The sequence below is a fragment of the Styela clava genome, chromosome 3, assembly GCF_964204865.1.
Source record: "Styela clava chromosome 3, kaStyClav1.hap1.2, whole genome shotgun sequence".
In the NCBI taxonomy this organism is placed as follows: domain Eukaryota; kingdom Metazoa; phylum Chordata; class Ascidiacea; order Stolidobranchia; family Styelidae; genus Styela; species Styela clava.
The window spans coordinates 21745507-21760153 of NC_135252.1; the positions used below are offsets into that span (position 1 = coordinate 21745507).

General features: G+C 34.5%; 2 protein-coding genes across 2 annotated transcripts in view; both read left to right on the forward strand.

The window, feature by feature from the left end:
• Positions 1-106: 106 nt before the first annotated feature.
• On the forward strand, positions 107-4863 carry LOC120342082 (signal recognition particle subunit SRP72-like). Its single transcript, XM_039410756.2, has one exon. It carries the CDS (start codon positions 173-175, stop codon positions 2276-2278), a length of 2106 nt encoding a protein of 701 aa, XP_039266690.2. The 5' UTR covers positions 107-172; the 3' UTR covers positions 2279-4863.
• LOC120342083 (polypyrimidine tract-binding protein 3-like) overlaps positions 4862-14647 on the forward strand; it is a 45616-nt gene continuing 35830 nt past the window's right edge. The window contains exons 1-2 of the mRNA XM_039410758.2: positions 4862-4996; positions 7429-7474. Of these exons, the coding sequence (XP_039266692.1) occupies positions 4908-4996; positions 7429-7474 (135 nt within the window). The 5' untranslated portion in view covers positions 4862-4907. The remainder of the gene's footprint in view (positions 4997-7428; positions 7475-14647) is intronic.

The window sequence follows — 14647 nt, forward strand, 5'->3', positions numbered from 1 at the left end:
AAATCGGAGAACTGTGATGTACTGAACTCTGTAAACCAAACTACATTATGGTGTCATTTTCATGAATGTTGATTTAATCTAGGAAGCATGGAAGGGTGAACTAATCGATTTATTTTATTACTACAGAAAGCTTTAGTCGAATAACTTTGCTTCTTAAGAAACACACTTCAACATGGCAGAAGTTAACATTCTGTCATCAATGTTTACTGAGTTGAACAAAGCAATTCATGTGTCTGATTATAAGCAAGCTCTAAAAATTACAAACAAGATAATCCACACGAAGGAAGGGAATCATGATGAAAAAGCTATGCATTGCAAAGTAGCATGTATGATCAATTTAAACCAGTTTTCCGAGGCGTTGAAATTCCTACAATCGGAACCAAGTATTGATAAAACCTTGATCTTTGAGAAAGCCTATTGCCAGTATCGTCTTCTACAAACGGACAAGGCACTTGATACGATCAATGAAGTGAAAGATCTCGATAACAGGCTGATGGAATTAAAAGCTCAAGTTTTGTATAAACTTGGTTTTTACAATGATTCTTTAGATTTATATAAAAGATTGATGAAAGAGTGCGCAGATGAAGATGAGGAAGAGAGAAAAGCAAACCTTTTAGCTGTGACAGCTTCATTATCTCTCTGGCAAAATAAACAAGTCAACGTCGACTTGGAGTTGAGCTCGCATGAGCAGTTTTATAATAAATCATGTCAGTTACTCGGGGCTGGAAAAGCAAAAGAAGCAGAAGAATTATTGGATCGAGCAATTACTGAATGTAAGGAATATTTTGAAGAGGATCCTGATGTAACAGATGAAGATATCGAGTCTGAATTAGCTGTGTTAAAAGTACAACGTGCTTACGCGATGCAGTTACAAGGACGTGAAGATGAGGCAATGAAAGTGTACAATCAAGTTCTCAAATCCCGGCCTTCGGATATTGGGATCGTTGCAGTTGCTTCTAACAATATCATCACTATTAATCGTGAGCAGAATGTTTTCGATTCGAAAAAGAAATTAAAAGCGACTTTTGTTTCTGGAATTGAACAAAAATTAGTCGGCAAACAGTTAAGTTCAATTGAGATTAATAAATCTCTCTTGTACATGTACTCTAACCAATGGGAAGCTTGTCGCAAGTTGTTGAAGAACCTAAAACGATCGCATAAAGATAGTGACGTGCCGTGTCTAATACAAGCAGCTCAGTTTTGCAGGGAAAAGAATTTTGACAAAGCAATTGCATTTTTGTTTGATTTTATAGAAAATCATTCTGACCCTGACGTCCATTCTATTGATCTGACGAATGTTAAACTGACACTTGTCCAGTTACTTTTGGGACAAAACCAAACTGATCGGGCTTGTGAAATTCTGGAAGAAATGGAATCTATTTGTTATCGACCTGGAGTTATATCTCTTCTCGTGGCTTTGTACGATCGTCAGAAAGGAAGCGAATCGAAAGTTATCAAGATTCTCAACCAAGCAATTAATTGGCATCAAAAAAAGAAAAGTTCAAATAAAATTGTCTCAAAATTGATGTGGGAATGCGCCCAGTACAAACTAAAACGGCATAGACCTAAGGAGGCTGCTGAAACCCTGGAAAAAATGAGGAAAATTGACCCAAATAATGTGAAAGTTTTAGCTCAGCTAATTTTTGCGTATTCACAATTCAACCCTTCAAAAGCTCATCATTTGAGTGAAGATTTACCATCACTTGAAGAAATGTCTCTTTCAGTTGATGTAGACCATTTAGAGAAAAACGCAATTGGCTTACTTGCACCGAGGTATGTCAAAAGACAAGCAAAACAACAGCAAAAATTACAGCAGACTAAAACAGGAAAAAATATGGCCTCCGGAGATGAGGGAGGAAAAAAGAAAAAATCAAAGGCGAAAGAAACAGTTTCTGAAGTGAAAACAGATGAAGTTGTGAACGCTGAAAAGAAGAAACGTAAACGAAAGAAGAAACGCTTGCCGCAGAATTATGACCCTGCAATTGAACCTGATCCGGAAAGATGGATTCCACTTCGAGAGCGTTCATACTATAAAGGAAGACGTAAGGATAGAAAGAAGGGAGTCGGAACTGGAACGCAAGGTTCTTCTACTATTAGTGCAGATAGTTTAGACATGTCAAAACAAAGTACAACACAGACAGCTGGCAGCACAACTCCTGCTTCTCCTAAACCTGGAACTGCTGCCGTTAATTCACCTAAGCCTTCATCTGGGGCGAGACCAAAGACTAAACAAACTGCAAGAAATAGAAAGAAGAAGGGCAAAGGTGGTGGTTGGTAAATCCAATTTTTAAACTTTTCAATACAGAGCTTAAAATGAGAAATACATCTCAGAATCTGTGAAGTGTGCGATTTAAAGAGGAAGGAATGAACAGATATTTATTCAGATTTATGCACAGTCTTTTGTGCAATTTATTTTTTGCTGCTGGTGTGTCTTTGTTTTCAAGAAATTAATTTTCAAAATCAATTTTTAATGGTGTTGCAGGGTGCGTGGTATGAATATTGATTGTAATTTGACATGTTTCAACTCTCATAATGGTTTTGGTTCCGAATTCCCAGTTGGCAATAGAGATTATTAATTCATGATAATTATTCAAACAAGAGCACAATAGTCAATTATATGCGCATAAAATGACTTCCGCAATGCTATTGAAATTTCAGCCAAACAGGTTATGCTAGTAGAAAAGCGAACTCGAATGAATTTAACTTATTTTGATGATCTGGAGCAAGAATGCCAAGAATTGTACCAGATGCCATATAACAGTGTTTTGGTTGATTAAAAAAACAGTCGAATTTTGGGTGAACTATCAGGCCATGTTCCATGACTAGGAACAAATTAAAAAAAAAGAGAAGTATCGTTCTAGCGACATCTTACATGCTTACGAATTGAGATGGATTGGTCTAGTTGCAGAGGAAAATTTTTTTTTTACAAAAGCAACAACATTGGTTTAGCAAAACAAATTAATATATTCACTAAATGTCCATAATCATCTGCAAGACAAAACTTTTGTATTCAAATGAAATGGATATTTATTTCATTTGAGATCTTCTAGTTGCTGTAAAGTTATGTGTTTTTTTCCCACAATATTTATTGTCAGCCCAGATAAATTTTGTATTACTGATAACATTATGTGATGATATCCACTTAAAAACCACATGTCATGTTTTCATAGGTGTCATATGATACCTAAAACTAGTTGTTGTTATTTATTATCCCCTCAGGCATATTGTTTTATGTTTTACAGCGTTATGAATTTTATGAGTATAGGTTCAGTATATGCTTTTGAGGTTAATGATAACTTGGTTTTTGTCCTTATGGGCTTTTGTTGCTTTTTGGGAATTCAGATAATAAAACTCTTTTTTTTTGCATAGTTCATCAATTTTACAGCGGATTCATTGCAAGAAATTATTCTAATTTCTAAATTACTTGGCTATATGGCAATTAAAATCTTCAATCTAGTCTTATACGGAGTTGTACTTTATACAAGCAGCGTTGACTTTATAATTTTAATGGTTGGGGTCTGGTGTAGTTTGTACCTCAAGTACCTCTAGTGAACGTAGCATAACAATTTTTGCATATGTTAATCCTAACCTCAACCTTACTGTGTCCTCCTAAAATTATGTCACTACGACGTCACAGTGATGTAGGTAGGCCATTCAAACTATACGAACTATGCAAAGATCGCTATGCCCACTAGAAGTACTAGAGGTACAAAACCACACGAGACCCAATGCCTGTAGGTATTTCGTTCTTCAATTGTTTTGAATTAAACTATTAAAGTCTTAATGGGAATTCTTAAAATATTGTTAATAAATATACATCCTGCCTTTGGTAACTAACCTGGCCTAGTTGTGAAATAATTTTATCTGTATACTTTTGGGATGAGGGATGGTTTTGAAGTTTTTGCTTTTCATGTTTTATTAAAATTTATTGTCTATATCATTTTCAGAATCTTTTATGGTATATTGGTTATCACTGATGGGGATGAAACGGTCGTCTAGTTGAGTACTGTCTAGCGCCTATGAAAATGTGTGTAAACATGTATTACTATGGATAAACCTAGTAGTAATCATTGCTATTTAATAAGATCAGCCATGTCAAAATTTTTTGAAAAAGTTATGAAAATATATTGTTTATTTAAGCTAGGGCAAAAGTATAATTTTTCTCCCAACACACACTTCCAGACTCCCTTATTTTACTGTAATTTTCAGCAATTGCCAATAACTTTCTCTATGTGCTGTTTATGATCACTGGCTTAAAATTGTTTTGCAAAGTAGTACAATTGCTATTTAACTGTTTAAATAAGATTTGGTGATGGAGAAATTTCCTTAATTCTTCGAAATTAATATAATGTCTCATTATGTTCTGTTCAGTTTCTGTTACAGTGCCAAGTCACAATTCATAGTTTTTTCAATGGAATCCTGTTTTATTTCAAATCTGATTGTTTGCATCTCGCAATGGATAATTCTAGAATATTTATCTGTGCGACAAAATTGAAGTTTTTTTCAAACCCAGCACATGTTTTCTGAAATCCGAACCCCCCTATTTTTTGCTATGCTCGGCAATGGTTTGGCACTTTTAATAATTTAACTTTTAAATATCCACTGAGTTGAAACATTTACAAATGAGTGGTAATATTTACCTGGTAAAAATAGGATTTGGTGACAGATGAATTGTCTTATTAATATGTCAAAATGAAAAGAATGCCTCATAATATTTTGTTCTTTTGCAATTTCAGTGCCAAGACTAATATCATGTTGTTACATTTCATATTTTTGATCGAAAACTATGTCACAACTGCAGTTAGATTGAGTTTACAATTATTTTCTCTGTTGCAAAAATAAAATGTATGTTTTTTTCTCCAGTTTGTAACTTTTTAGTCTGCAATTAGAACATTGTCTGTGACTGTATGTACTCTTCAAAGACAAGCGCTTCGATTAATTCAATGTTGGAAGGGAATAGATATTTTCAAGAACTAAAATTGGCGGCCATAAATAGGTAAGTTTCAATTGAATTTGTACTCTGTTATATGTTTTTCTAAGAAAATCATTTAATAATGTAAATCAGTGCTGTTGAACTGGGGCTTCAAGGGTTCCGCAAAACATCTATTGGGGCTCCAACACCAAGTACACTGTTGTTCTTTTGTGTACCGATTTCCCAATACCTCTCTGTGTGAAACAGCTTTTTCTTAACAACTATTATTCAGAATAAAAACAGAAGTCGCTTCAATAGAATGGATATGTGTATGAGGATTGCATTGAGCAACCTGTGGCCACAGTAAGACTCAGCAGTGTGGCACATCGCGCTAAACATTAGAAATTGTCACTGTACCTTTGATTGTAGGTCCCAACTTGATAAAAATATTTTTAATTGATAGCTAAAAGTTTGATATATTGAATGTTTTCCTGTAATCTAATATCATTATTCGAATTCCAACACTAATGCCTCTCCCGTGGGAGAATTAAATTCATAAAATAAGTGTCCATATCTTCCAAATAAATGTTGATATCATTTTGTTATGTACATTTGCAGTAACTCCTATTATTTGGCATCAATACAGTGTATAAATGAGTCGTTATTAATGTAAATGTCATATAGTCGATAGGTACAGGTAGTCTAATGATATAGAAGGTTAATTAATAATGGTATTCAATCGATCAGACTATTACCAACGTGTCACCTAATACCTGATTGCCTGATGATTACAATTATGAGTATTCATTTTACAATGTTCACAAATAGTGCAAAGTTATTTTTCTTCAAAAAACCAAAAAATTGGGCAACCATCATAAAGGATGAAAATTTAAATATTTGATTTTTAGTACTGTGATACAGGTTTGACTGGCAAATTTTGTATTCTAATAGTTGTTTTTCTTTGTTATTGATTCAATTCAATTTTTGAATTTCAAATTACCCGAATGTACCATACCTTATTAATAATATAACAGAAGGCTTGTGTGGTCTCCCTTTTCGATATAATATGTGTGTGGATATCTTATCACACCTTGCAGGAATCATCTTTCAAAATATGTTTAATATTCCCCCACCAGATGGTGCTATTGAGCATACTCACATGTGCCAGACTGTTGAGAAAAAGGCGGGAAATAGTTGTTTGTTTTAAACTGGTTTGGCCTTCTTTTGTCTGGTTAAACATGACAGATTACAGGCTCATATAGGAGGAATATGAAATAATAATGAGTTTACTATAATGAATTTATATTTCCCTGACCTTTTTTATTGTTTTTGGTGGTTTATTCAAATAGGAATGGCAATCACTATTGTAACAGAGGTAAAATAAGATCCAGAATCAATATCTATCCATAGGTCGGCTACCGGTAAATTTCATAAATCCCAAGCCAGTAAATATGACTTTATGTTGTGACTTTCCTTTTTTACTGTTTTTACTGTTTTTGGTGGTTTATCCAAATAGGAATGGCAATCACTATTGTAACAGAGGTAAAATAAGCTCCAGAATCAATATCTATCCATAGGTCGGCTACCGGTAAATTTCATAAATCCCAAGCCAGTAAATATGACTTTATGTTGTATGTATTATTAAATACAATATTTTACTACTTGAATCCAATAAATTTTTATTCTAAAATACTATAGCTGGTTTATTTAATATAAAGTTTGTTGTATGCTGTTATTATTAATTACTACACTGTCAATTCCAGAATTAAGGCATTCTAAAATTTCATACACTAAAACTTCATAAATGGTTGCGTTCAAGCAATTAACGAGAATATAGGTCAGGGACCGAAGACTTATCGATCGGAAGTTAGGGGAACCCTCAAAACAGCGCTCTTACTCCATAGTGACACCTTGTGTTTCATCACTAATTAATTAATAACTCGCTAATTATACGACATAATTCATCTAAAATCAATAGGCTTCTGGTACGACATATGATGAATGCACATGCAAAATCTGGAGCAGATTCAATCTCGCTTTCGTGAGATATCATGTGCATCTAACAGACAAACAAACAGACAGACAAATACCTATCAACACACTTCACATCAACTCATCAACTCACCGATTAAAATCGATAAGTAGTATTAACTGTTTCTCCACTTTAGACCCATCCTATATACTTGAATGATAGATTGCATATCCATACTACTTCGTTTTGGCTTTCGTATCCATTATTTGAGCATCTCTCTCTTGTTGAATGGTCAAGAGGAAGCCAAGATGAACAGTTTGGGTGGCGTGATCTGATTCGGCGGCCTGCCCGGGTTTTAATTATTAAAGCACTGAATTTCCGTTTGAATGCAGCAGCATTTTCGACTAGAAATCATTTGTTGACTGCAGAATTGTTAGGAGTATTGAGTCGTTTGACTACAGAGGTGTCACTTTATTCGCCAAATACCCATCTGGGTTTACTGAATTTCGTGTTTTATATTTACACTTTTATGTTTTCTTTTCAGAATGAGAGCTATGGAGTCGGCATCAACAGGATCTAATGGAAACAAGGTACAACACTGTTTTTCTTTTTTTTTGCTTTTTAATTTAAAATTCTTTCAGCAAAGTTCTATTAGAAAAATAAAATAGAATTGAGAATAGCTAAGAAAAGATTATGCTATTCTCAACTATTTTTCTAATACTATCTCGTTCAAGCACCTGACACATACGGATCTAAAGTGCAACACAGTCTGTATGCCTACACAATACCTGAGTATCCTCATAAAAAAATAACAATTTAATAAATAATTAAAATTATAAAATCCTCGATTTATTATAGTAGTTCCTGATCTGGATACAGAATGTAGACAAAATAATAATAGGATTTTAGAGTAAAGGGAGATGCAAAAATCACAAATGGTTATCAAGCTGAGATGACTTTATTATATAAGCCATTCTACACTACATAAATACGTGGCTATATCCAGAAATAACTAAAATCATTGTCTCAATGGGGTCTCTGTGTTTTTGTTCTTGATAAAGTAGTTTATTTAGTAGAATGATTTATTAATGTTAATAAATTGTGCATGTCAAAAATAATCCCTTGGTGAGTTGTAAACGACGGGAAGAGAAGTTTCGAATTTCCATTTTGCACTTGAACATGAGCTCTTGGTTGGGTTTATTTTGCAGCATTCTGCAGGAGAAGGAAGATTAATAGGATACTATATCTTAGGTATAGGCAATTAACCACTTAATAACTGTCTGAAAAATATCCAGTGTGTCTTATAAATACAGTATAAACTCTTATATTGATATGTTATGCATAACATTTCAGAACGTTTAAATTACTTACGGTTATAGTAAAGCATCACACTGATTCTAATTGTAAGAAATGGCATTTTGCAATTATTTGTCTTGCAAATACATATCCAGATGCATGGAATTCTAGCTAATGTAATCTCCTTTGTGAAAAGTAATGCCAAGACTCTGAATCATCAAGCTTAGCTGTTTTGGACATTTGAACATAATGTCCAATTGACAACATAAAAACACAAAGAAGTCTGTTACTCGTATACATCATCTAACTTTTCAATAGTAAGTTTCTCTGACTGTTGCATTCAATTGTAAAAACAGGTTCTCTCATTTCCTCTGTTCACGTTTTAACATGTATAAAATTGGTAGAAATTAAACTATTCTTGCAACACACCGCCACAGCATGCTTAATTTTTTAGACGATGGATGTTATTGAGGTTATTTAATAGGTACTTGAGCTGGAAGCAGAACTAGTCTGCTATTCAAAACCTCTCATATTGGAATCGGACACTCTGCATTGTAATTATTGTTAATGGTAATTAATAATAGTTCTGGTTGTATTTGAAGTATGTCCTATTAATAATGATTTGAATATCAGGTGTGTTTCAAAGCACAAGTTTTGAAATTATAGAATTTCAGTCGCGTTTCCTGGTGTAAATGCCAAATCGGAAAATTGATTCTGCATCATTCTGCAATGACTAACAATATTTTTGTTAGAAGTATTATGGCTCTTGAATGCCCACTTTACAATATTATGTCTGCTGATTAATGCCACTCAATAGCATATCAGAATGTATGATGGAATTAAATGGTCAGACAATCACACTTTATGGTCACAACTGTCTAGGGGTCAGAAAATTGGACGTTATCGCGATTGCTCACTTGTAATACAGGTCTCTCATTTCTGATGTATACATTTTAATATGTATAGTTGAAATTCAACTATTCTCACAGTATCTTGCAGCAGCAGGCACAATTTTAAAGACAATGGATGTTATTGAGTTTATTAAATAGCTACTCGAGCTGGAGGCCCTCCCCTTTTAAAAAACATTTTTCTGCATCAGCACGGAGAAAATGAAATTTTGATCACAAAAATTTTGGCTTTCTTTTGCAAACCTTCTTAATTGTCTGTTGAGTAGGCTCAGTTTCTTGGATTATCTCCATAAAAATGTGAAATTCTTAAAGTTTTGGTTCTGATTCGAATTTGCGAGGTTCGAATATCTTGTGGCACACTTCAATAAATTTTACTCTGTAACACATCTTCTTACCACAGTCGGGCTTCTTCAGACAAGCCGTTTACAACTATGATAAGAACTAAGCTAACATTAGGGCGGTAAAAAGGAACAGTAGTAGTAAGGTACAAGGGACCCAATCATAAGAGGGCGCCCCAGAAGTGTGTGTACCAAGATGGAGGTAAATAATTTTGCTACCTACTTTACATCAAGTTATGGTCAAGGGACTGAAACCTATGGTCAGGGGTATATCCAATTGGCTAACCCATACAGTCTCCGAATTCGTAAGTCCTAATAGAACTAAAATAAGGAAAACCGGACAAAAAATAAATAAAATTATGGCCTAACCCTAACCTGGTACACACGTTACGATAGTACCGATTACTTTAACAGACGGGAGTACCCACAACACTAAGAAACTCAGATAAATTTTATGTTTTTTTTACACAGTGTACATCTGCCTGATAATGGGTCAAGAGCCATAACTCTTCCATATTAGTTATCACACTTCAGAACTGTCCTTCACAATATTAACTCCATTAATTGAACAAGTGGATGAATGAATTGAATATTCAAACCTCAATAGCCTTCTCAATATGTTGAAGGGCTTTTGTTTGTTTCCTAAGAGACTTTATGTGACTGATTGTTACAAATGAGAAAAACTGCCGCAGCTTGTAATTCCATTAGTCTGAACTCTGCATATGAAAAAAATTTAATGATTTAAATCAGCCCTTCCGGGGAGGTTTTCCTCTTCAGGGAGGTAATTTGTTGCTTCCTGGGAGGAAATATGGTGTGGCTAGGTTTAATTGTACTAATATTGTCTAGTTATTAAAAATTTATTTAGATATACCATGAATTGGGATATGCCAAGTATTTAGTTTAAGTCACATCTCCCTGAGAAAATTTCTTTTCAGGGAAAAATTTTGTTGCTTTCTGGGAGTAAATATGATGTTGTAATAAGGTTTAGTTATTTAAAATTATTACAATACATATTAATGATATTATAAGCTATTCAAAGTGTGCAAAAGCCATAGTGTGAGGTGCATGTAACACTTGCTAATGATCGTTTAAAGATTAAAATGATGAAAACGATCTTGTATGCATAAAGAAGGATTGTAGCTACATTGGAGGTGAGATATTAGCTTATACAGTGTGAAAATGCTGCAGGTTTATATGTACTCTACAGTAAAATGACTGAATCCGGGTTTTAGCTGTGCGTTTGAAGACAAGTCAACAATAAAGTGTCTCTCGAATGTATCGTGGAAGCTGTTGCTTTCAATGACTGATTGAATTTATCTTTTGTGATAAAAATATTATGACTCATAACTGTAAAATTGAAGAAGTGAATTCTGATATAATGAAGAGAAAAGGTCATTTTAAATTAGACAATTCCCGTATGTGATTTTCTATGAATTTTCTATGTGATTTTTTCTAATAAGTGGCAATGTGAGAAATCTTCATGTTGTTCATGGAATAAATTGCACTGATATTCACACACTCAATTTCAAACACTCTTTCAACATGGAACCTAGGCTATGCCTTGAGCAAACATATATGAAGAGAACAAACATGTTGTATTCTGATGTCCCAGACTGGAAATTTCTCACGGCCTTTGGACACTTCATGTTGATAATCTACCTCTAATTGAATATATGAAATGGTAATTGTGCTCTTGAGAGCAATTATGAATATCAGACAGAAATGGAATATCGAGCGTTCGAGTAAAAAGCTTCTGCTGTGACTCATCGTAGTTCGAATGAAAAGATCGGTGTGTCTAGACCTGGGGTTCATTTACTAAACTCAGGGTACTCCCGTAGTACAGACACCTGAACGTAGTATGTGTACCAGGTTAGAGTCAGGCCATAATTTTATTCCAATTTTCCTTATTTTAGTTACATAATGAGTTTGAGGACTCGTCAAGTGACTCCCACAGTATTTGTACTTGAAGTTATGGCCTAACCCTAACCTGGTACACATACTACATTCCGCTGTCCGCCATCTTGGTTCACATCCTATGGGAGTACCGAACTGAGTGTGCTCAAACCTCGGTGATGCATTTGGTAAAACCCGGTAAGGAGACAGGTTTATTAATATCATGCAATACTGGGAATCTCAGAGAAACTATTTTGAATTTGGCATTCACAAAAACTCTTATGAGGACTTGATGCACAGTGATATATATTCATTTTTAAATTAAGCATCTTTTGATAACAAAATGACTGCTTTATCCCTCAGCTGTATCTCCTACTGACGTCAGCCACTTATTAAGGGGACAAGAGTGACTCTATAGTTTAGATGAGGTTGCTTTAATTAGTCAGCCCAAGTTTCTATACCTGGTTTTAAAAACCATCCTTCGGATATTTTCCAGGCCAGAATTTCTTAGACTGGGCCCTCTGCCACAACCAAATGTAAAGTTCAAAGCAAATTAACTGTGGTTAGTTAATTTTTTCGACTGTGGTAATGCATTTATCCTTTTGTATTTGCTTGTTGTTGGTTGGTGTTTTTTTATGAAAAGTGTGGTGCATACACGAACTAATGGAATCATAAAAAGAAAAACTAGGTACCGGTAGGTATTTTTATAAAAGAGCAGAAGGCCACAGGTGTTGAGAGTTCCTTATTGGGGGCCACATATCATGAGAGTTTGAGAAGGCCAGGACAAGTATTACTTGCATTCAGAGTAATATATCCACAGAGGAGATGATCCGGTTATAACTGCTTTTTAGTTTGCTGTAAGTTTTGTGTAGCTTAGTCTGTTTGACCATATTAAACTTCCTCAATTCTCAAACAACATATTTTTACAATCCACTAAACCACTAACTCAAAGACATACACAAAGACGAAGTATTTATTACCATGATAAAAGTTATGAGAACTCTGAGGTCAATGGGAATGAAGATCCAATTATTATTAAGAATCGAAGTGATTTGTATTCAGAAGCATACAACAGACATAATGAATGTTTCCCTGACCCTTGAACCCAGAAATATTCTTCCTATACTTTAGTATTGCAAAACTCTGGATGCTTATTTTACAAGTGTTTTGAAGTGTTGACACTTGATCGTTCATGTCATCGTTGACTGTTTACTGATTGGTCATTGTTACGGAAATAAACAAGGAAATCTATGTTCGGGGAAACATCCATAGGAATTTACATTCATATCATATTTTTCCATGAATCTTACTTCTTAGTTTTCCTCATATTCTAGACAAAGAAACGTGATGTATAATACCAAAGTCTGGCTCATATGCCCACCGTTATTGAACAAGGTCTTACATGTAAATCCACAATTTACAGCCTTGTTGACTCTTGTTTGAAACATCAATACAAATCATATTTGCTTTTCCATTCTCTGTCAATATTTAGAGCCTTCTCCATTCATTCACCATCTGTTTTGACATGTTCTATGTGATCATGGACCAAAAATGTATTGGTTCCCCAGTTTCTTATATATTGTAGTGTAGTTACTCTGTATGCTTAGTAGTCGCATTGTATGCTTAGCCGTATGAAACTGAAGAAGAATAAATGTTCCTCTTTTCTTTGGTGAACATGGATTATCATGCTACTGTTAGGTGGGCATAGATTCTGATTTTATGTAGCACATAGTTTTTGAACCATGTGGTGGATTTTGAGGGGTCTAATAACTGTTTGTAGGGGTGGTGAGAACTCTGATTTCTGAATTCATAAGTTTGGTTAAGAATATACTGCCAGTAAACATACAGTGGCAACTGTAGCAAAAAGTTCAGCGGTAGCTCTGACTTTACTGGGAAACCGTAAATATTTTTGCATTACTGTAGTATACATATTATTTGCTACTGTACTACTGAGTTACCTAATTTTATTTGTTCTGGTTGTTCATCACGATGCTTAGCTTTCCTATGGGCTTCTGCAATAAATGGAAAAATCATACTACCCTGCCCTTTATCCTGCACCAAAATAGTAAAAGCAACTCCTACCAGATACATTCCTGTCTCAAAAGAACCCATAATAAATTGTTGTCCCAACAAATGTAGTCTTTAGATTCCATTAAAATCTCAAATAGTCAGTGCAAGGGTTACATGTAACACTACCCTGTATACACACAATTACTGAATGGGTGGTTCTCATTATAGTATCGTTCTTTGCCTAATCATCAATTATATAGGCCATAAATAACTGGGACCTCTATGGTGTGATCTATCCATTACCCATACAAGGCAATACGAGTTCCAAAGTTTTCTAGCTAGGTTAGCGCAAACAGGATTCACCAGCTGACCCGTGTTAATTTGTTATCACTTTCGTAATAAAGTTTAAAATTGCCCATTTCGTTACCCCGGTGATTGTTTTATAAGACGTTGTTAGGCTGGTCATTGGTTAATTAATCTTAAACTACATCCTATTTGTAGAATATTCTATGTTTTCTGACAGTTTTTACGCTGAGGTTAGATTGGGTAGTACGGAAATACAGCAGATATGAGGCTTTTTGTATATTACCGTAATAGTGGTACAAACGTGCTTTTTCATTTACGAAGTGGCATTCCGTTAATAGCAGACTTTGCATGCCAGCTTCGCTTTACAAAACTCTCATTACTTCTGATTTCTGAGGTGATATTTAAGTAGTACAGAACCTGAGGACGTTTTGAGGCTTTTTTGCAGATTAATAATGGTACGTACTTATTTAATCACAATACTGCATGCTGTAAAGCGAGCGCGACTCTTTAATTTACCACTTACCTAACTATCTATATTAACTGGGTTTATAAAGGTTTTATCATACACGTTTTAGACTTTTTATGGATTATTATTGCACAAAACATCGGTGCAGACCCTACAGTAGGAACACATTATCGCATGTCACATTGTTTTGAAATTTGAGAAAATTAAATTCTTGTAATAGTTTGTCTTACATCCAAACGTAACAATGGATCTTGTATGGAATATTTCGTAATTTTATCGCTGTAAATAAAGTCTGACCCCTATCTTGCTAAACTAGGGTTAGAGACAGTGGATTGGACACCAGTCGGTTAATATGAGGTCCATATCAAATTCATCACTATCATAAATCCAGAATTGTCCTAACAACCAATCATTGCTGGTATTTGTGTACCAATATTACGAGATTGCTATAGTGCAGCACAGCACGTTCAATGCGTCGGTTGTGGCGAAAGATTAAGTTTTGTATAAGTGCAGACAATTACTTTTTGACATACTTATGCTCATTGT

Coding starts and splice junctions, on each gene's coding strand:
- LOC120342082 (XM_039410756.2), top strand. CDS start 173: ATGGCAGAAGTTAACATTCTGTCATCAATGTTTACTGAGTTGAACAAA.